Source organism: Chondrus crispus, genomic scaffold (assembly GCF_000350225.1).
Source record: "Chondrus crispus Stackhouse genomic scaffold, scaffold_1, whole genome shotgun sequence".
In the NCBI taxonomy this organism is placed as follows: domain Eukaryota; phylum Rhodophyta; class Florideophyceae; order Gigartinales; family Gigartinaceae; genus Chondrus; species Chondrus crispus.
In genome coordinates this window covers 438,300-459,266 of record NW_005178809.1, presented here as the reverse complement: position 1 = coordinate 459,266, position 20,967 = coordinate 438,300, and the positions used below count along the sequence as shown (strand labels likewise).

At 50.5% G+C, this 20,967-nt stretch overlaps 6 protein-coding genes; 4 read left to right on the top strand and 2 right to left on the bottom strand.

Annotated features, from left to right (window-relative positions):
• Nucleotides 1-5,370: 5,370 nt before the first annotated feature.
• CHC_T00001391001 (hypothetical protein) lies at nt 5,371-8,192 on the bottom strand. XM_005711772.1 is given in 2 exon segments: nt 5,371-5,993; nt 5,994-8,192. The coding sequence occupies 1 exon segment, from the start codon at nt 8,190-8,192 to the stop codon at nt 5,994-5,996; it is 2,199 nt and encodes a 732-aa protein (XP_005711829.1). The 3' UTR covers nt 5,371-5,993.
• Nucleotides 8,193-10,021: 1,829 nt separating this feature from the next.
• Nucleotides 10,022-10,738, top strand: CHC_T00001390001 (hypothetical protein). Its single transcript, XM_005711771.1, has one exon. It carries the CDS (start codon nt 10,022-10,024, stop codon nt 10,736-10,738), a length of 717 nt encoding a protein of 238 aa, XP_005711828.1.
• Nucleotides 10,739-10,754: 16 nt separating this feature from the next.
• Nucleotides 10,755-11,315, top strand: CHC_T00001389001 (hypothetical protein). Its single transcript, XM_005711770.1, has one exon. The coding sequence runs from the start codon at nt 10,755-10,757 to the stop codon at nt 11,313-11,315; it is 561 nt and encodes a 186-aa protein (XP_005711827.1).
• Nucleotides 11,316-12,467: 1,152 nt separating this feature from the next.
• On the top strand, nt 12,468-12,860 carry CHC_T00001388001 (hypothetical protein). Its single transcript, XM_005711769.1, has one exon. It carries the CDS (start codon nt 12,468-12,470, stop codon nt 12,858-12,860), a length of 393 nt encoding a protein of 130 aa, XP_005711826.1.
• A 524-nt stretch (nt 12,861-13,384) lies between these two features.
• Nucleotides 13,385-14,211, top strand: CHC_T00001387001 (hypothetical protein). XM_005711768.1 is given in 5 exon segments: nt 13,385-13,447; nt 13,448-13,596; nt 13,700-13,773; nt 13,884-13,951; nt 13,952-14,211. The coding sequence occupies 3 exon segments, from the start codon at nt 13,448-13,450 to the stop codon at nt 13,949-13,951; spliced, it is 291 nt and encodes a 96-aa protein (XP_005711825.1). The 5' UTR covers nt 13,385-13,447; the 3' UTR covers nt 13,952-14,211.
• Nucleotides 14,212-14,300: 89 nt separating this feature from the next.
• CHC_T00001386001 (hypothetical protein) lies at nt 14,301-18,962 on the bottom strand. The gene has a single exon (XM_005711767.1). The coding sequence runs from the start codon at nt 18,960-18,962 to the stop codon at nt 14,301-14,303; it is 4,662 nt and encodes a 1,553-aa protein (XP_005711824.1).
• Between the last annotated feature and the right edge of the window lie 2,005 nt (nt 18,963-20,967).

Genomic DNA, 20,967 nt, shown 5'->3' with positions numbered 1-20,967 from the left:
GGTGGGGGATGGGGAGCAGGTGGTTGAGGGTTGTTGAGTGTGAAGCGAAAGGGGAAAGGGGGCGAGAATGCAAAACAGAGAATTGGGGAAATATGGGTGGAATCGCAGCGAGGATTGCTGACGTGATTATATTCAACATGTATGGGGCATTACAGCGCTGTAAGAGGACTGCAAGTCCCGCCGGATCTGTTGCAGCACGGAATTTCGTCCGCCACCCACACCATGTGTTCATGCAACGCTGGCGCCTCCGCTCTCCCACGCTAGAAACTCTTCTCTGTTGAGTCTGCGTTAGCACACTCGACAACTCCGGTTTTTTTACGTCTTCGCTGTTGGGCGCAGCATGCTTTGCCAAAGGCAGGTCCAAAATAATTCGTGGACTAGGGTACTGTTCTGCACCACGTGCCCAATCTCCGCCGCAACCCTTCCACAACCCTCGACGGCATTCTCCTTCGTTCCATCCCCCCCTCCCCCTCTCCGTCGGCTCACCTCGGCCTGCTACAGCATCCTCCAATCATGCTCCCGTATTCAGGTCACCACGTCTTTCCCTCACTTGCTGCCATATTACTCGTCGCCCCACTTGTTGATTGTCTTTGCTTCCTGAATCTCTTGTCACATCCCAACCCCAACCGCCATTCCCCGTGTCCACTGCTTTGCTGCATTGTCATCGCCCTTCTTGCCAACTTCGGTACACCAGCACACGACCGTCTTGCACAACCGCACATCTTGCATCGTGTTGCCAACTACCCTTCGAAGGGTACATGCTCTACGGTACCAAGGGTACCTCCGTCAGAATCCTGCCACCTCTTCAAAACCGAATTACTCAGACTGCTTCTATACGACAACTCCGCAGCGTACCCCCTCTCTTTCTCCTTCCCATAGGCTTATCTCCATTCGTGCTGCTTGCTTCTGCCTCTGTAAAGCACCCTATACGTCTCCGTGTCATGTTGTCCTTTCACGCACTGCAGTAGACTGTACACGTCGCGCAGTATACTGTACAGTACAACACCCGACCCTAGATACGCGCCCTCACCTCCGTGTCTCCGTGTCTCAACGTCTCAACCGCCCATTCTTGCGCTTACAACTCTTCACCTCAAACAGCCAATCGTGCTGTACGGTTCGGTAAAACAGTCTGAATTCGCTACACTCTATGAAGTTCTGTACTCACATCTCCCTCCTGCCAGCAGACAGCATAGCTACAGTTTTCTTGTCCGTGCTCCTAGCATCTGCTGTTTACATCAGAAAAGACGTCATGCATCATCCCAACAATTGTCTAAAGCCTCGTTCTCGTTTTTGCATCAAGCCCTGCGGCATGTATGTTGTCTCGTTAACAGGAACAACAGTGCCCTTTTCATGCCTAGCTCATGAGCCCGTACATGTGGTCATCTTGCTCTCGCAAGCCCTTGCTCGTTGCCCCAGCCGCGAACCATACCTTCTTTTATTGCAAAACACCGGTTTTGTCGCACATCTTTCGTCCGTAATTACTACACAACGCACGAAATCCGTGTATCCCTCGTTGTTTGAAACAGAGTTTATAACAGCTTCATTTAATCTTGTATCCGCACCCCAGATGATTTTTTCCATCCATCCATGACTCAATGCCGAAAATTTTAGCTTGTAGAGCTCTCGATGACGAGGAATGTCCCATCCTAGTACCTCCTTTTCCACCGTGTCGCTTTCCACACCCGCATCGTGAGGAGGCACTCGCACAGCTCGCTCAGTCTCGCTTCCTCGCTTGTCGCGCACATCCCATGAGAGCGCATCTGTGTTTCTTACCACAGCCATTGCGGTAAAGCCACGACTCTTTTGGGCACCTTAGTTTCCAAATCCCCCCGCGGCGACCATTCCACTTAAAACAACTGCAAGCCTGGGGCTCACTTCAAACACTCTCTACACAGGCACAATTCTGTATCCTAATGCAGATGTGTGTATACTGTTTCTCTGGAAATGCTCTTCTAACCCTCACCGAAAGAGCAAGCATATGAACACAGACAAGTTCTTGGCAGTACGGGAGCTACCCTCTGTGTGACTCTCTCTCTTATTTCAAGGACTTATGCTCTCGGGTAAGAGGTGTCCTTTTACCTGCCGATTTTATTATCTACACCACCATCTCAGAATCTAGAATTTCCAATATTGCTTCAGAACGAGGGCTTCGATTATTAATACTGGCTACACGTAGTCTTTGTGCAGAAAAGCCGGACACCTCTTGCTGGCACTGTAAAGTTTACCACAATTTCAACAGAGAAAGGCCAACCTTCAAACATGTGCTGTGTTCAACAACAACAAAAGGATTGCGGCGAGTGAAATGTACAGCGAAGGAATGTGTTTATAGTTTAGGCAAAGAAGACATTTGCAAAGCGTTGGAAGAAAAGGTCATTTATTCTGCAAGCACTTCAAGAACTCTTGCTCTTACTGCGGCGTTGTTTAACGTGCATAAATTGTCAGTACTAAACGTATTGTGATGCTACTGTTCATTCTATTTTCAAGATTTGGGCACTGCCATTAAAGCGAACTGAGACCCAAGATTCCCCTTTTTGTTGCTCAATCTGCTGTTCATTCGTTTGCAAATTTCTGGTACCATATACTGTATTGCAAACATATGAAAACGTTGTGTTGGGTATCGACAGCGACTATGCTTTCATGATGACAAGAGCGGGCCTTCCCGGGCCACGAGAAGAGCATGTGACTCGTGCGGTGTCCTAAAGCCATGTTTTCCATACAAAGAATCAACTACCGTTCCTGCCCCCGTAAATCGTAGTGAACGAGTCGCTGGGTCGAGTACACCTTCACTTCCGTCATCAACGTTTATGTTCATCGCAGCCTCCTCAACGTTAGCGCCAGTGTAGACACTCACATTGCTCGTCAATGAGAATACCCGACGAGTGCCAGTGGAGGCGGATGAGCGGGCACGAGGGGGCATTACATGTGAAGGGTGTGGTGATGCAGGTTGATGGTCCGTAATGTTGCTGCCGTCCCTTGCAAGACACAAGCTTTTCGTCCTTTCTAGAGAAGATAAAGGGGTAATACGGCTTGTTTCAGTGCACTCACTACCCACTAACGATTGCACCAGTGCAGGACAGACAAGCTCCTTTAACTCCTGCACGGCTGATAAGTTGCTGGACTGAGCTTTGCCTGAAGTCTCTTTCAGATTCCTTTCGGATTCATCAATCAGCTTCTCGCGGTCAACTTCGCTGATGGGAGTAGGCTGCTGCGAGAATGTCGATATTGCCTCAGCACGGCCCAGTCCTTGCAATTCTGAAGCATCGTTCTCTCTGGCTGTCCGTTCATAGCTCGCGCTATTCAGCAAACTGGACTTCTCCGTCTTCCCGAGTGCTTGCTTATCACTTTCAGCATGCAAAGGCTCTGGTGAGTCCGGGAATAACTTCATTTTCAGTTTCTTGTAGAGGGCCTTGCTGAAACTGCGCACTATATTCGCAGCCCTTTTCAGTCCAGTATTGTATCGCCGGAAAACATCAGACTGGAGTCCATCGTGATTGCTCCTTGATTTCTCAGCTTGACCACCCTTCTTTGATGATAGCTGAGTACCTCGATTACATTTAGAGAAAGTCTGATCAGAGCTTTCCGATGATGAGACAGGAAACCCATCGGCGTCCACGGCATTAGCGTCATGTCGCAGTTTTGATGGAGATGGCAGCACACCGTGGTGGAAGGTTTCGGTATTGCTAACCGTTTCTGCGACATGAGGCAACGGTTTGCCGGTATTGTCAAAATGGGCGATTGGGCGCGGAACTGCGCTGGGCTTAGAGTTTTGTGCAAGCGGCCTGAACAAAACACGTTGCGAAGAGGTCCCCAAAATATGCTTTGAAGGTGAGCCAACATGGACATAATTTAGAGCCTGAGGCCTTTCTGTTGGCGATATTCCAACTATCCGTGGCGATGCAAGACTCGAAATTGAGTGTCGAGTGAGATTCGGGTTCCGCTCTGGCTCATCTTCAAAAAATTCGAGTAGTTGACGAAAGCGATCACTCCCGGTGCCATGAACGCCTTCTTTCCCTCCCATGACTGAAAATGATTCCTCATGCAAGACTTGACTGTTTGAGGCTTTGTTTTGAGAAGAAAAGGCAGTTGACATTGCGAGGGTAAAGAGTGTGTCTTAAACGAATATCAAACGTGTTTTTGGTTTTGGTGATGGAGGGTGCCCGAAGAGCTGGAGAGAGTTTCTCGCTTCTCTCTTATACCCAAGACCAAAGCCGATCTACCTTCAAAAGACTTGCCGACAAGCCTGAGAATGCAATATTTCGACATGATTAAATGCAAGTAAAAGAGAGGAGATTTATGCACAGATGGCGCAAAGCAGACAAGCATCATTCCTTCAAAACACGAAATGCTTAGCTGTACGTGGCAGTCCTCTGTTTTTGTCCATGAAACTTTTCACATAGTTTGTCAGCACGGACGAGAGGCATCCATGTAGATTATGGGATTTTTGGAAATTCATTGAAGTAATTGAGTCTCAGTCTGGTCAAAAGTCCTGACTTAACGCAAGGGAGGGAAGGGTCGTGATTACGTGAACGTAGCTGATATTGAGAGATGGAAGATATCTCTCTTGCGAGGCAAGCAGGGATTTTTTCGGGGTTTACTCTCCCTATCCCTTTTGACTTCTCATGAAGTGTTCGTTGCTCACCATTGAAAATGTACTATTCCAGATGCGATCAATATAAGATTTAGGATTTCTCACGCAACACGCGTAGTTGTGATAGTCAACTCTTGCTTTGATCCTCTACGATTTCTGCATCGAGATTGAAAAAGGGAGCGAGTGACCTTCCTCCCCTGAACAGATGGTAGGCACATTCAGAGGAAGTGAATAAGATATGGCTCTGCAAATTCATTGGTGCTGTTGCGAACACCACTGCTCCTAATGATCCAATTCTCTCTCATGTCCCCACAGATACATCCAATGGATCAACACCAATTGTATATGCATTATTGGCTCATTGAATGGTTGTAGAATGAGATCGAATTTTCACAACGTGGAAACGTGAACAGCCGCAGTCGCACACCTTTGCCGCATTGAGCGTTTGTGGATACAGTATGAGTCTTTCTGGGTGCGCAAAGACAGCACTGCACTGCACGCTGTTTAGAACCACTGACAAATCAATAAAGTGGGGTTTCATACCTTTGGTTGCTGGTCGTCCGTGCGCTCCCGTCTCGCCATTAACCGACCAGTGCAAGAACGGCATTGAAGATCTCGTCACGCCTTTCCCAGGCAGTCGTCAACTTTCTACGAACCATCAAGCTGCTCCCTCCGTAATGCCCATGTGTGACTTCGCGAACGAGTCGTGGTAGTGCCTGGGGAGTCTAGCAATATCTATTCATTGCGCATTTTTCGTAGCCAGTATGGAAGAAGTCGAAGAATCCGGGAACGATCTCGCCGAGGAGATTAAGTCTTTATTTCAAATATCTGCACAAGGTAAGTCTGCCCTTGTCTTGAAAGTGTTAGTGGCAGTGCATTTGCACGTCCAAGATACGGAAACATCCCGCAACATTGGTGTTGATGTTCCGTTCTTTGGCATGCGAATCCTTCTTTTGTTTGCGTCCTTAGTTGCTGCCGTAGATCTCGCCGCAGTTACCAACATGAATAATACCTCGAAGACTTTTTACGCTGGCATGAACGAACGCATCAAAACCTTAGTAAGCGCCGCTCACAAAGTCCAAGACCACGCCCAAGACGCACGACAGTTCTCCAGGAACATAGCCGAGTTATTGAACAGAGCCCGTCGTCTCGAAGCGTTGGTAGACAGGCTAGACGAATACACTAGCAGGCAAGAGGCGGCCCTTGCGAAAAAGTGACCGCGTATCCCCCCACGGCATTTCACCGGTGGTCGTCAAAAAGAGCCATATCGGATGGTGCGTGTGTTGGGACATAACAAGGTTATGCCCTTTTTTTGGTGTTCATAGGGCCCAGTTTTATACTCCTAGTTCTCTATTTGACAAGATCAAAGAGTCCAGCATCATGATCACGGATACTGAAAGCCCTCTCAAAGGTTCTCCTCCACAAGACAAGACGCCAGCGTTTTGCGCAAGGAATCGAGGTCGAGATCCCTGCCTATGATCACGAGTTGGTTCCCCGGTGCGACTCCCTCTGGCCATTCATCCTCTTCGAATTGGAATCGTCTTCCCGACAGCTGGAAAATATATCTTCCTCCAAACCCGTACAGTCGGAGCAGCCCTTTAGCCCGAAATACACCTTCAGGTAAACAATTCAAAAACTTGTCCATGAAGAGCTGCGGATCCAATGGTGCATCTGACTTAAAACTTGTTGTCACAAACCCATCAACCTCAAGGTGGTCACTATGGTCATGAGTGTGTGATTCGTGGGTACAGTCCGGTTTGCATTCATGGTCGTGATCATGAGAATGTTCGTGATTATGTTCATGAGCCTCGTCATGGCTGTGTGCCTCCTGAGCATCGTCGTGATCGTGACCACTTGTTGTTATCTCGTTGGCGTTCTTCTTTCTCGGGTTCAGGAATCCTGGAGAATCCGCCACCCGCAATCCTACGTCTAGTATCATATGAATGGGTACTCGCCCGCGTTGTGATCTTAGTATCCTCGCAGCTGGGCGCACGGACTTAATGTATTCGACGATGGCTTCTGTCTTCTCCTTTGATGCAAGGTCTGTTTTCGACAACAAAATCGTATCTGCACTCATGATCTGGGATAAAGCTGCCTCCGAGTTAATAGTGGCCTTCGGGTCAAAGTTGTCAGCGTCCACCAAAGTTAATATACCATCAACCCTCACTCTCTCTGCAACTTCGTCAGAGACCATGAGAGAATTGATTACAGGGACTGGATCTGCCACACCCGTAGTTTCGACAACTAAGTAGTCGACCTCATTCGCTCTTTCCAGGATTTTTAACACGGCATTCACAAATGAGTCGTTGATGTTGCAACAGATGCAACCATTTGCTAGTTCGAACACCTCATCATCAGTGCTCCAATCCCCCTTCTCAACTAGCTGATTGTCAATATCGATCTCTCCAAACTCATTAACAAGGACAGCAATTTTGAGTCCATGATCTGCGGTGAGAATGTGATTGAGAAGAGTAGTTTTCCCACTACCAAGAAAACCTGTAACGATGGTGACAGGTAGTCCCGACTGCGGTACTTGGCGCAGAATCCCGTCTGCAAAGTCACCATCCCAGGATGCCAATACGACGTCTTCGTCGTCATAAGTACCATCGTCTTTTGGTTGTGGTAGCACGGAAGAATCTGAGTCTGCTGAAAAGCCCTGTTCGAAAATGTCCAAAGCGCTTATTTTGTCGTATATCTCGTCGGGCACGTCCTCGCCAGCTATTGCACCCGCACCCGCTGACCGATTTGGCTCAATTGCTTCCCCGTTTATTTGTGCTTCCTCCCCCACCGCAACGGTTTCCTCTTGCTGCGTTGAATCTTGTAGTTCCTGCACTCTAGTGACCGGCGCTATTTCCTCTTCATGGTCCTCGTCATCGTCGTCCTCAATCAGCGGGACCCACTCTACGAATGGATCGTCAAAGTTTTCCCACATGTTTGTAAACACCATTTCCTCATCTTGCAACAAGCATCCGTCTAAAAGACCTTGCAAACGCTCCTTGTCTATACCCATTCCGACAAACACAATTTCTGTCTCTCGATCTCCGTACCGATTGTCCCAGCCGTCCATGATGCGTTCCCGATCACTCTCTTCCGTCGGCCATTCCGAATCAGGGACTGCAGCCCAGAAGCGCTTTCCAAGACTAAGCGTCGCGGCCACACCCGCCTGATTCCATTCCAATGGGGCTATCATCCGGGTCGCCAACCAAATCCTCCCCGTGCTTCGTACAACGCCGTTGAAAGTAGCAACGGCTTTGATGTGTTCGTAGAGCCGCTGAGGGTGAAATGGTCGCCGCGCCCGGTACACAAAGGTGGCATCCTTGAGGGACTTCGGGAGCGCAGGCTTCATGGTGCCCTTGGTAGCGTTCCGGGACGCAATCAAGACCTTCTTCCAAGTTGCGCCCAGCATGACGCTCTCGTGATCGTACAAGTTTGTATGCAAGAGTTGGTTCACAGGCACAACATCCTCAGTAGCGGGAAGAATGCTTGCACTGCCATTCAGAACTGACAACAAAGTTTGCATTTGAGACATATTCTCCAAAGGGGCGACATCGGAACTTCGCGAAACAACGATTACGTTTGCATTTTCAACGAGGCTGACGACCATCATGGGGCGCGTATCCGCAGCGTTTTGCATAGCCGGTGGCGCAGCTGCCCTGGTTCCAACGGGTTCCATTTCGTCAGTGTCAGGGGAGGCAGGGGAGGCGGAAAGGTCTTTCAGAAGCGTGTCTCCATCGAGGACAGACACAAGGGAATCGACTCGCAAAGACGCACCACCACGCGCGTGGAGGAGCTGTGCCAGCTCCTGTGGTTCCATTGAGCTGTCCGTAGATCCCTCTGCGATGATGGAATCACAGTTACGGCTAGCAGCAAGTTTTGCGATGACCTCTGCCATCTCGTCAGGCGACGAGCATGAGATCCAGCCTTCAAAGATGTCGTCTGGGCGGACTGTATCCGCGACGTCAGCAACTCCATTGGCATTGTCCCTATCCGAGGGGACGTTCCCATTGAGCTTAGTTTCGTTGGTGATCAAGACGGGCCCATCCTGTTCCTCTGTGGACGTAATGCCACCATGCGTTACGACGACGACGCGGCCGGCGGAAGATTCGGCAGCGATCTTCTCGATGACGTTGCGGCGGAGCGGGGCGTCACAGCCCGAGACGATGGTGACGGCGATAGAGTAGCTCTTCTGGGGGACCGAAGTTTCTATCTCGCCGTCGCTATCGCCGGAGACTGGGGAAGCCTGGACTGCACGCAGGATGAGACGGGTACGGCGCTTGCAGGCGAGGCCGGCGCGGCGGGGGCGATGTAGAGGACAGCGGGGCGTGAAGGAAAGGGCGAGAGGGCGGAGTTGGGGAGTGCGGCCGCGGCGAGACACGCAAGGGGCAGGGGCGAGGAAGGCATTGCAGGCAGTGGGGAGGGGGAGATGAGCGGATTGTGGGCGGCAGGGGTGTGGTGGGGGACGGGGAGAGGAAGAGGGGCAGAAGGTGGGCATAGTAGTTTTAAAGGGAAACGGGCGGATGTGATGGACGGCGGAGATGGAGTTGGGGAGAGGAAACGATTGTCTCTCTGCCGCGTAGGACGGGGCGGTGGCGGACGAGATAACGACGGTGGGGGTCAGAAGAGAGATCATCCACGGCAGGTGAAGAGATACGGAAATGTTTGGGTTTTTTGGGGTCGGGGCATTCCGCTCTCGACGCTTCACAGGGAACAGATTGCTTACAGTATAAGGAAGTTGTCATACTGTGTTGTATTGTGAGGCGGCGTTTGATGGTGTAAAGGCCGCAATGGAAGGCCAGGCTGTCGCGCCAGAGAACCCGCCACGTGAGCGAGGGGGGCCGATTGTTGACAATCGGCCGGACATCAGGGGTTGAATACGGCGCGACAAAAACGAGATATTTTCCGTGCGTTCGCGAATTGCACAGTGCAATTCGCGAACGCTCGGAAAATATCTGTACAATACAATGCAGTGCAATTTGCACTGCATTGTATTGTACAGTATTCTCAAGTGGGTATCTCCCTCAACCGACAATAGGTCAGTCCCTTGCTTCGCATCCATTTTCGAAGATACTCTTCAGCACTTGCACATTTTCCGTTCACGGCCGACTTTTCTACACGTCCACATGCATTGTTCTTCTGCCTTATTTACCTCTGGTTTACCTCGTAGATTTTGAGGCAAGCTGCCTTTCCGTGCTGGAGAACGAGGGTGCTTAGTGGCACCCCTATCCACAACTCATTTCAGACAAGCAATTGCCATAGATCCGCCCATCTTTCTGCGAAAACTGAATCGCGGCGCAAGCACCTGCAACCTCGTTCGGCGCATTCGCGAAGTGATATGATAGAAATCCGCTATGTCAGACATGCAAGAATTCTGCTAAATCGTGCCAGTTATCTCTTTCCAGAAATGACCTTACAAAAAATATCTGAATTTTAGTCATGTCCAATCGTTTAGAAGCCGCTGTGGGCAGACTGCTCTGTACACGACGCGAAACATACGTGTACCGTGCATCTTTGACATCCGGGAAGGCCTCCTTTGCTTCTCATTGCCATGCTCACATCCGCCCCGATGCGTCGAAGCCCACATTCCTTCAACTAACCAACTCACATCTAATCTCGCATCTCATCATCCATCACCGCCATGGAAGCTGCCATGCGCTCCGCTTCCTCCCTCCTAACAATCCCTCTATTCCCCCTCCCCGCCCTCTCCCTAGGCAATCCCATCAAGCTCACAGCCCTCGTCTTTCTCTTCCTCGTGCTCCTCATAATCCTCATCGCCCGTCTCCGCTACCTCCCGCACCTCCAAAAGCTTGCCCTGCATGCGCTGCGCCGGAATGGCCCGATCCCCTCGCACATCGCTTTCATAATGGACGGCAACCGCCGCTGGGCGCGTCGCAGCGGTCTCGAGTCGCACGAAGGGCACCCGCAAGGCGGCGAGAAGCTCATCGAATCTCTACAGTGGTGTCTCGAGGCCGGCGTGCGCCATGTAACGGTCTATGCTTTCTCCATCGAGAACTTCAAACGCCCGGCGCGCGAGGTCGACGAGATCTTCCAGCTCGCCCTGCACAAGTTCCACGACCTCAACGATCGCCAGAGCCTCATCCACGAGAAGAGGGTCCGGGTGCGCGTGCTCGGCAATATGAAAATGATTCCTAAGGACTTGCGCGCGGCCATGGCCAGCATCATGGAAAAGACTAGAGCCTATGCCGGCGGGCCGACCCTCAACATTTGCTTTGCATATACGGCGAGATATGATATGGCTGGCGCGGTATGTGAAGTGGCGAAGATGGTGAGAGCGGGCGAAGTTAGAGGGGAAGAGGTCACCGAGGAGACAATTGGAGCATGTTTGGCGACGGGGTATGCGAGAGGCGGAGAGAGGGGAGCCCCTTATCCCCAGCTGCTGGTCAGGACTTCAGGGGAGACGAGGTTGAGCGACTTTTTGTTGTGGGAGACGGCAGACGCGGTGTTAGCGTTCTATCCGGTGCTTTGGCCAGATTTGACGATGTGGGATTTTGTCCGTCTTCTGTTGGAGTATCAGGCACAGTGCGATGGGAGGAAGAAGGGTTTGATGAGGAGAGGGATTTGTGAGCAAGGAAAGGGGGAAGCTTGGACAGCCGGTAGCGAGGGACTTGAGGATAAAGGAGTAGCTGGTCAATTCGAGAAGTCGAGGGAAGAGTATTTCGAGGCGATCAGAGGGTATCGAGGCGAAGCGAAGGACAGCCAAAGAACGTAAGAAGGGAGTAAATGTATATGCTCCCATTTATTCAACTGCTGGTGCGTATAGTTCTAACTCAATCCCTTGGGGTGAAGAAGGATGGCGGCCAAATAGTGAAGAACGAAACGGGCACTGCTCCATGCGTCGTCGGAAGAATCGGATTTGCTGTCGTCAAGTTGTGGAGATCGCAACCTCTCCTTTTTATGGTCCTTCCCTATTCTAAATATATTCGACGAGATCCATCTGCGACAAAGCGTGCTCGGTAAAGTCTTCTACAGCATTGCACACTGTAGTTGCAGCATCCTTCTTCCTGACTGCTGAGTAATTCATATGTCAGATTGAACACGTGTCAAGAGCCCAAGTACCGGAGAAGTGTCCTGGCCCGCTCATTTGGCGCAATTGGTGTCGTTTCAGTTGCTGCATCATACCTGTACGAGTTCTCTCCCCTGTTATTTTGGCGGGACTGCTCGCGAAAAGCGCCGCCTTCGGTGAACTACTCCCCCCCTCCTGCCTCGCCCCGGACAACAGTCGGCATGACATCAGAAGAGCTGCAATTTATGGAGTTGTCCGACTCTTCTGATGACATCGGCTTCCTCGATGAGTACTCGACAAAACTCCAATCTGATGTGCGCGGCTCCAGCAGCACCCGCCTTGCGGCGCACACGCCGAAACCCACCTGCGCCACCGAAGCGGAGCCGGACTGGGTACGGGACCACACCCCACAAAAACAGACCGACGTCGATCGGAGGGAGGCAATCCTAGCTGCGCTCGATGACGACGAGGATGATGACAGTATAATCGACCTCGTCACCCAAGAGCGACCCTCCGAACAACCGCTGCCAAAACAAGCCGAAGAGCGCAGCAAAGGCAGCGCGGAGGAGCCCCAGCGCCCTCCCCCGGCGAAGAAGGTGAGAGTGCCGACGAAGCCGAAAAGCAAACTGCCGCTGGTTGTGGCGCCGAAGCTGGATGACTCGCTTGTGCTTCTACAGAGCGCGGATGGGGAAATGGATCTAAGCGGGGATGTCGGGGCTGTTGGTAGGGTCAAAATGCAACAGGGTGAGCTATTTCTTGATATTAAGGGGGTCGTGTATCGCACAATTGTGAATCCGTGTAACAGTCTTTGCGTTGTGTCGGTGGGGGAGGAGGAAGCGAGGGTGACGGCTGTTCTGGATGACGCCGTTGTTTTGGCATCAGAGAGGAACTTATTCGCGTCGGATGAGGTGCTCGTGCATGGGGAGTTGGGAGAGGAGGGAGGGGCGAGCGCGTTTTATTCTCAGTCGGACGATGCGGGGAGGGAAGGCGAGGGGAATAAAACGAATGTCGGAAAGAAAAAGAAGAATACAGGCGCTGGCGGGAAGCAGAAGGCAAAAGCAAATTCAAAACGGAAGGCCTCGCAGGAGTCTGAGCGAGGGCGAATATCGAAGCCGCGTCGTCCAAAGTAGTAGCTTAGCAGATAGTCTAACCATACTGGGTTGGTGTCCTGGTGCGGGCCAATATAATATATTTTATGCGAGCACTGGGCTTTTGCAATATGTTGTGCGTGATTTGTCGCTGAATATTTGAATCGGAAGGTGAACGGGTTTGTCCTTGACCGCAAACGAAAATGCGCTTGGCGCTGAGAAATTTTTGTCTAGGTCCTCTGAGGCCCGCCGCCAGAAGCGCAAGCTCCTCAACCCAAGTGTAGCCCGATCATAGCTAACTAATAAAGTGGTCGGTGTTGACTGTACTGAACAACTTTCCTGAATGTGCCAACTTTAATGTCAACATTGATGATGGGAGCACAACGATTTAAAAAAATTGCTGGGGCTGCACTGTCAAATGAAGAAACGTCAAGTATCGCTACCCTAGGGTACTAGTAGTAACGATACTTGACGTTTCTATGTGGTAACTTACTACATTCCGTAGCGCCAAATATGATGGTCAATGCAGTGGTCTTAATTCGCGCGCTATATTGACACGTGTGCGGCCACAGGGATTAGGAATGGGGTGCCTCTTTGCCGTTCTACAGTTGTAGGATTTTTCTAACCGTCGTACGCCAGCCTTCGCTCACTTCTGGCACCCGTGTTCCAACGCAAGGCTTCAGAGAGTTTTTTCTTGCTGCTCAATTTGCCTGTCCACCGTGATAAATCCGTCTTGCACCAGAAAAAGAGATGGTAGGGGCCGGAAGTTCGAGTGGCTCTGCGGCGGCCGGTTTCTACACAGCTATGCCAGCGAGCGAGACGGACGGTGAGACTTTTGATGGTGAAGCCGATTTTGACGATTACGAGGAATGGGATTTTGCCGAGATGTTTTCAACTGCGTACGTAAGCGAGCTTGCGTTGCGTGTTGGCGGCTGCAATTATTCTACCGAGGTTAGGTGCTCGATTCTGACACGAACTGTTGGTTTTTTGTTTATTGCGCAGATCGAAAAACGTAAAGAAGTACATTTTTCAGCCCTTCGTCGTCGGGGCTGCCGCTGCCTTCGGCATGTCAGTAGGTGCGCTATTCTCGCTTTCATTGTGATTTAATTTCCTTGAGATACGCGAGGAAATGGACGCTAAACCTTTGTTGAGCTTATATTCTTCTAATTCATGCGCGATGTATCAGGATATGCAATGTTCGATGCTACTGCCGCCATGTTCACTCGCAAAGGCCCATCGTCGAAGTCAAGATAGTGCTCAATGAATGACAAACATGTTGACGTCACTTGTAACGTTCATGACTATCAAGCATGTGCATAGTTTCGTCATCAAACGGGAATTGCGTCGCCCTTCGACTTCCGGGAGATAAACGACACGGTGGCCACTCTGCGCATCATGAACTAGACTACTCAGCACATAGCTATTTCTCGGGTATTTCCAAGGTTGCGATGTTATTGAAAGTAAGCAGGTCCTGTTATCTTTCTGCCAGTAAACTAATAAATACCGCTACGCAATGCTTAACTACTTCGCTTCGTAACAAGGACATTTGACACCGGGTCCACTGTGGACGCGGTTCATGTCTTCGTATCCACGCGTTCAAACTTCATCCGTTTGAGGGCTCCACATCGGCTAGCTTCTCGTATATCGAACGCAGTCTGTCTCCTGGCAGGCACGTGTGGCAGACATCATGCACAAACCGCCACAGATCGACTTGCACTTTGTTGGAGGAATTCTGTCTCTCAATTGCACGCCCTAGTTTCAAGAGACACTCTTTCGTTCTCTTGATTTTTTCATGATTGTCAAGTTTGTTGTTTTCCTTTGACAACGATCGCAGTTCTTTCAGCGTACTGATGTTCGATACCTTCAGTGCCTTCCGCATCCCACCCATCCCGCTTATAGGAACACTCTTCTTTGTGTGCTTCGAGGAAGCTCCGCCGCGAGAGACCGCCCCATCCTTTTTCCGGCTCTTTGAAATCTTTTGACCTTTAGGTGTTCTCTTCTTGTCAACTTTTCCTTCTTGTCTATCCCGCTTGCTCGCCTTCTTGGCGCTCGGCTTAGGTCGGACCTCTCTTTCTACCTCTCGCAAGAGCGTCGTAACTCTCCTGGTCAACTTGGTGGTATCTGGTGCGCCAGGTTTGCATTCTGTGTTTCCGGCAACATTCATTTTGTCAGCGAGATGCAGCTGCTTGTCCTGGGCAATTCTCGTCCAGTTTCCGAACCCATGCCTATATACACCAACTAGAAGCATTGCATCGTTTTGCGTCTTCCAGCGAACATTGTACGTTGGCGCTTTGATTGCACGGCGGAGTCTGAACTGTGTGTCGGTTTCGAAATTTCCTATATGACTTCGTAGCATCTTTAAGTCATCGCAGCGCTTCAGGAGATCTACTGCATCGACACCAGTCTCCCCGAGTGCATCAATGAGCACGCGTGATGCTTTGCTCTTTGAATCCTTTGTAGTCGAACGTCCGTTGACTTTGGAATTGTACTCAGGATCTTGATCAGTTTCCTTCTTCTTTGCTCCAGTACTCCGAGCTGTTTTCACAGCCGCCTTCGCTTGATCAAGACAATCTGTAATCATGGCTTGCCCTAACTCCTCCTCAATGCGATCCTCCAAACCGGCATCTTTCACGATAATTGTGATGAGCGTGGCGTCTCCAAACTTGCGTAGTGATCGCAATAAACTCCTTTGTTCCTTCGCAGTTAACTCATCGGGATCTGTCACTTTCATCACTGTCCTTACACCGCGTGTAACGCGCCTGCGCTTTCCATCATGCGGGGAGTCAGCGCCGAATGTTTTCGTACGTTTGCGACGGCGGGTTCCCAGAACCATGTCATTAGCTATAGCTTCGTTCCTCATTTCTCCAGGAATGACTCTGTCCCAAAATTCGTTGTCCCCTTCCTTCTCCAGTTTCCTCTTATCGTGCTCCTCCTCTTTTTTGGCCCTTGCTGCTTCTGCATCAATTGCAATAAGCTTATTCGCAGCAGCGTTGGCCATGATTTCAGTTTCGGGACCCTCATCCTCCGCCTCGTCCTCAGTCTCGACTGTTTTGAAATCAGCCCACTTGAAGGCATTGAGCAGGGAATCTCCTACGCTGGGTTGGGCCCCACCAACTTGCGATGCTTCGTCAGTTGGTGCACGCGCCAGCAGTTCGTCGATATCGTCGACTTCCAAAACCCGCCTTTCCTCTGCTTTTCCATCTTTATCTTGATCGTACACGTCCTGTGCAGTCGGTGCGTCTGCACCTGTCCCGTTCTCTTTCTGTTCACCAGAGCCCTTTTCTTTTGAATCGACTCCTACGTCTCCGGTGTTCTCTTTATCCTTCTCAAACAATTTCTCAGCCCCGAAGCGCAAAATGGCACTTAATTCTTCTTTCTTGAAAGCCGCTTGAGCGTCTTTCCCGTCTCCTTGATCCCCTCCCTCAACGCCATGAATTACCAAATGTTCAAGAACTCGCTTTCGTTTCGCTCTCTCCAAGATATCTTCCTCAACCGTTTCCCGGCTTAAGAGACGGAACACTTTCACATCCTTCTTCTGTCCAATCCGGTGAGCCCTACTTTCAGCTTGCAAGTCGTTTTGAGGGTTCCAGTCGGAATCGAAAATGATGACAGTGTCTGCCGTTGCGAGGTTAATACCTAGTCCACCTGCCCTAGTGGACAGGAGGAAGACGTAGTCATTGGAATCTGGAGCATTGAAGTGATCGACAGCTCTTTGCCGTACTTCATTCGCTATTGAACCATCAAGTCGTTGGCAAGGAAAGTTTCGCATTCGGCAGTAATCCTGAAGAATATCCAACATCCTCACCATTTGTGAGAAGATCAACACGCGATGACCTTTCTCTCTCAGGCGCAAGAGAAGTTTATCCAGCAATATCATCTTTCCAGACGCTCTGATCAAGTCATCAATACTGGTGGTCACAGACGTATCCTCGTAGTTAGGAAAGAGGAACGGATGATTGCAACATTTCTTCAGTTCCATGACCAGGTTTCGCAATGTCTGGGTGTTTCCCATACCTCTGGCCTTGTTTCCCGCGTTCAATTTCGCGAAGTTCTTCGTTAAAAGCCAACGATAGTATTGCTGTTGTGCGGAAGTCATACCAACCCTCAAAACCGCGTAAGTTTTCTTTGGCAACGACTTTTCCACATCGGACTTTTGTCTCCTAATGATATATGGACGGAGCGTTTTGTGCAAAGAACTGACTCGCTCCGGATCTCGAAGAGCTGCGAAAGAGAAACTTTCCTCAAATACTTCAGCGCTCTCAAATATTTCAGGATTCAAGAAATGGAGAAGTGCCCAAAGTTCCCGAACTGAATTCTGCAATGGCGTTCCCGTAATCAAAAGCCTATTAGCAGAGCGAAGACTGGCTAATGTGATATGTAACGCACTCGTCTCGTTCTTAAGCCGATGCGCCTCATCAACTGCAACCATGGCCCACCTCACCTCGTGTAGGTAGTCGTGATCCATCATGAGTAGTTCCGGTGTCGTAAGAAGAACATGAAACTTCTCTGTTGACGCTTTGCTCGAGACCCAGAATTCATGTTCACGTATCATAGATCGTGACTCGGCATTGCCTGTGTAGCATACTACATTCATGTCCGGTAACCAGCGCGCGAACTCCCGAACCCACGCCGCAATTGTGCTGAGGGGCACGACGACAAGAAACGGCCCCAGAACATTGCGAGAGTACATCAGCCATCCAAGGAATGATATCGTTTGCAATGTCTTACCCAGGCCCATTTCATCGGCAAGAATTACGTTGTTTCGCTTAGTCCATGAGAATGCCAAGAAGTTTAGCCCCTCCAATTGATAGTCACGCAATGTTCGACCTTCCCCGTGCAAATAAGATGGCTGCTCTAGCATTCGCTTCAGGCGGGGTCTTTCTTCTTTGTTACTGAATGGATTGTATCTTTTCTTGCTTGAATTTCCGAGTGCTGACTGCTCCCTGTCCCTGTAGTCATCGATTGCTTTCAGATCAGCTTCTGAGCTCAGATCTGATGCTAATTCCCACGTACACTGTCCATACGGCAGGTTAGACCATTTTACAAAGTATTCAACTTTCGAGGCATCGTCCGCATTGTTCCGTTGCGCGACGATGCGATCGATCACTTCGTAGACCTTAATAGCAGTTCGATTCTCTTCCATGAGGATCCTAGCCTCCTCTTCTTCTTCCGGTGATGCTTTCCGGAGTCGAAAATAAGCTTGTCTTTCCTCCACCGATTTCATGTAATTTCTCACTCGCTTTGATCCCTTCATGTCGCGTAAAGTAGTCCATGCTTCCCATGTGTTCTTTCTGAATGATTTCCCCACCCATTTGATGTTGAACTCCACATTCTGTGGATCGAAGTCAGAGAATGGAGCTTCCTCCTGGTTCGCCGGTTCCTTCTTTTCAATTGGTCGGTAGTCCAAGACGCTGTCCACCCGAGGAGATCCATCGTCTACAGGAGCATGGGGTGCTCCAGGCTGCAAAGCCTCATTCTCGGAGTCGAGAAAGTCGTCGTCGCTTTCGAAATAGTTTACAGCGCCTCCTGTTCGACTATTGATTCGCGCAGTTCGCGCGACCTCTGCGTCTTCGGTTTCATCCCTTGTGCGTCGTCGCTTGGAAGGGCGCGTGACTCCCTTTTTCCGTCGACGGCGACCAAGCAGTTTCTTCGTAGGGCCATCACGCCAATCGCCATCAGAATCAGATTCGGAATACTCAACAGGAAATCGAGTCCCTTCAGGTTCACTGGCCTTCGCTCTTTGGCGACGGCGAGCTCCAGCCCCTTGTCGCTTTTGTGGTTTTCGCGTTGGTTGTAGTTCGAAGTCATCATCGTCTAAGTCCTCCATTTCTTCATCGTCATCGTCCTCACGTCCTGTTGTTATCAGGCAGCGGATTAGAAAAGGAAAATTGAGGTCAAACGTGGTTAGTACGGGACGAGTCTTGTAACATTCTCGGTATACAGCTGTATGTCTTACGGCGGTGTGAGCCCGAGCATGCAGAAAGGCTGGTGAACGTACCATCGTCGGCGTTGAAGTCATATTCACTGCCTCCAATCGAAGAAGGAGAGTCCACCGGAGAAATTGAAAGACGTTCTGGAGCATGTCGCGAGCGACGTGAGCGCCGAAAATACTCAGAGTCGTTGAGCATGTCCTCAGGAATAACAATTTTCTCCCTGCGGCGTGAGCGTGTACGCTTACGAACAAGCAGGTTCGAGTGATCATCACTGTGGCTGTCATCTGCGATGCCGTTCGCCATCTCCTGGTCTTCACCAGATGAGTCTTCATCGTCTATTTCCATCTTGTCTGCGGATTTGGGTTTATGTTGGAGATCACTGTAGCTTCCTAAGTCGTTTTCGTCTGGTTCATCCCCGGAGGACGCTGACGCGGCGTCAGCCACATCGTCTGATTCTGATGAGTCATTGGCACTGCTGCTTCCGGGACTGGCGCTAAGGGAGTCGCTACTAATCTTGTCAGGCGAGGGCCTCGAATTGGAAGCCGCGGGGGCCTCGTCCGTGTTCTTGAGGGTAGATTGGGGGTTTGGGGATGGAGATGGTTGATCCGCGTCGGCAAGCGATTTATGGTTGGTGGATTGTTCTGGATTACTGCCATTATGCGAGAGTGACTGGTATGAGTCGTCGTCATCCTCGAGGTCGTTGTCGTCCAGGACAAAATCGCCGTCGGCGTGGTCGGTGCGCTTGTGAGATCGAGAGGTTGTTGGACGAGATTCAGCATCCGAAGATAACTCTGCTTCTTCAACCTCGAGAGGCGGGTGATGGGGATTGGAGGGCCCGGGCTGCGACTCGGCAGCCGAGGACATACTGCGGAAGGGTTGAGATGTAAATTGGTGAAATTGGTTCTGAGGAAGACGAGATATGTGTGTATAAAGGGCGACGGGGTGATTGGGGCAGAAACGGGAAGAATTGAAATAGGAAACAGGTGGAAAATGACAAAAAAGAAACGGAAAAGGAGAAGGCAGTATACTGCGCGGTTGAGTAGGGAGGATTTGGGAGGAATAAAAAGGAAGGATAGTAACAAGGGAGGCAGTGTGAGAAGAAGGGGGAGCAAATGTTACGGCGAAAGGCGAAGTAGGAAAGAAAGGCGGCGTTGTGCAGGGGCTAGGTATGCCCGGGCGCCCGACAAGTAGGAAGTCACAGACACACTATTCGCGGCAGGGGAAGATAGCACTCAACCGCCAAGCAAACCGAGGCTACGCGGGACGCTTTCGCATCAAACCCAAAAAAACGCTTTCTTCTTGCAGGGTTGAGTGAAAAACAAAACAGAAAAAATGATAATCCAATGATTGCTGGCATCAGCCGAAATTCTAGAAATATTCACACATCTCGCCCGACTAATTCGTGCTCTGTACCACTGGTTTGGACAATGCAATTTGCAGAGCTGTGGGTAGTAAAATGCTGTTATTTCTTGCACCATCAAGCCCGCGCCCATTTTTGAAAGCGACCAGTCGGAAATTTGCAACATTGCGCTTGAGAGAACCTTCTGCTTCCGCCCATTGCTACGAGTGGGTCACCCCTGAAAACATACCCGACACGCTGACGGTCCTGAGAACATCTGCAGCCATTCTGCCTGAAACGCCACCGATCGCAAAGATTCATCGCTCTCCCTTCCTCGTCACGTCTTGTGCGTCCCAAGCAGACTTATAGAGCTTAGATTGGCGACATGCACGCACTCGAGAATAATGCATTCGCAAAACCATACATATACAGTACGGTACAATAGCACTGCTCCTTATTCCCGCGGTGTGAAGGGGAACGTCGCAGTGCACCCTGCGTTTTCTACCGTTGAGGATACCTTCGCTGTGAGCAATTCTTAAGAGGCAATGCTCCTGAGGCGAAGGTTGGAGCAGCTGTGGAAGACTGCTGCACACTCTTGAAGCGAGAAGGGTATCTGTAAGCTTCAGGTGCAGTGCCAGACTGGCACTGCACTCGAAGCTTACAGGTACCACTGGCACTGCCAGTGGAGGGTACTGTATGAACCCTGCAGTGCAGGGTCCATACAGTACCCTTGCAGGGCCTGCACTACAGTATAGAATGCTGTACTGTACGTGGAATTGTGACTACTTCTGCTTACAGACAGTCATGGTGTCATGTGCCGTAACCCATTTTGAGGATGACGACGATTGGATTATTGATCCCGTGATCCGATAGCACCACTACGGTACAGGGGGGACGCCAATAGTGCCGCTTTTGTTACTGCCACACTCGGATTAGTGCCGCCTCAGATTGGCAGACACGGGTCGTGCCACGTGTGACAGACGACGTGGTCACCAGAG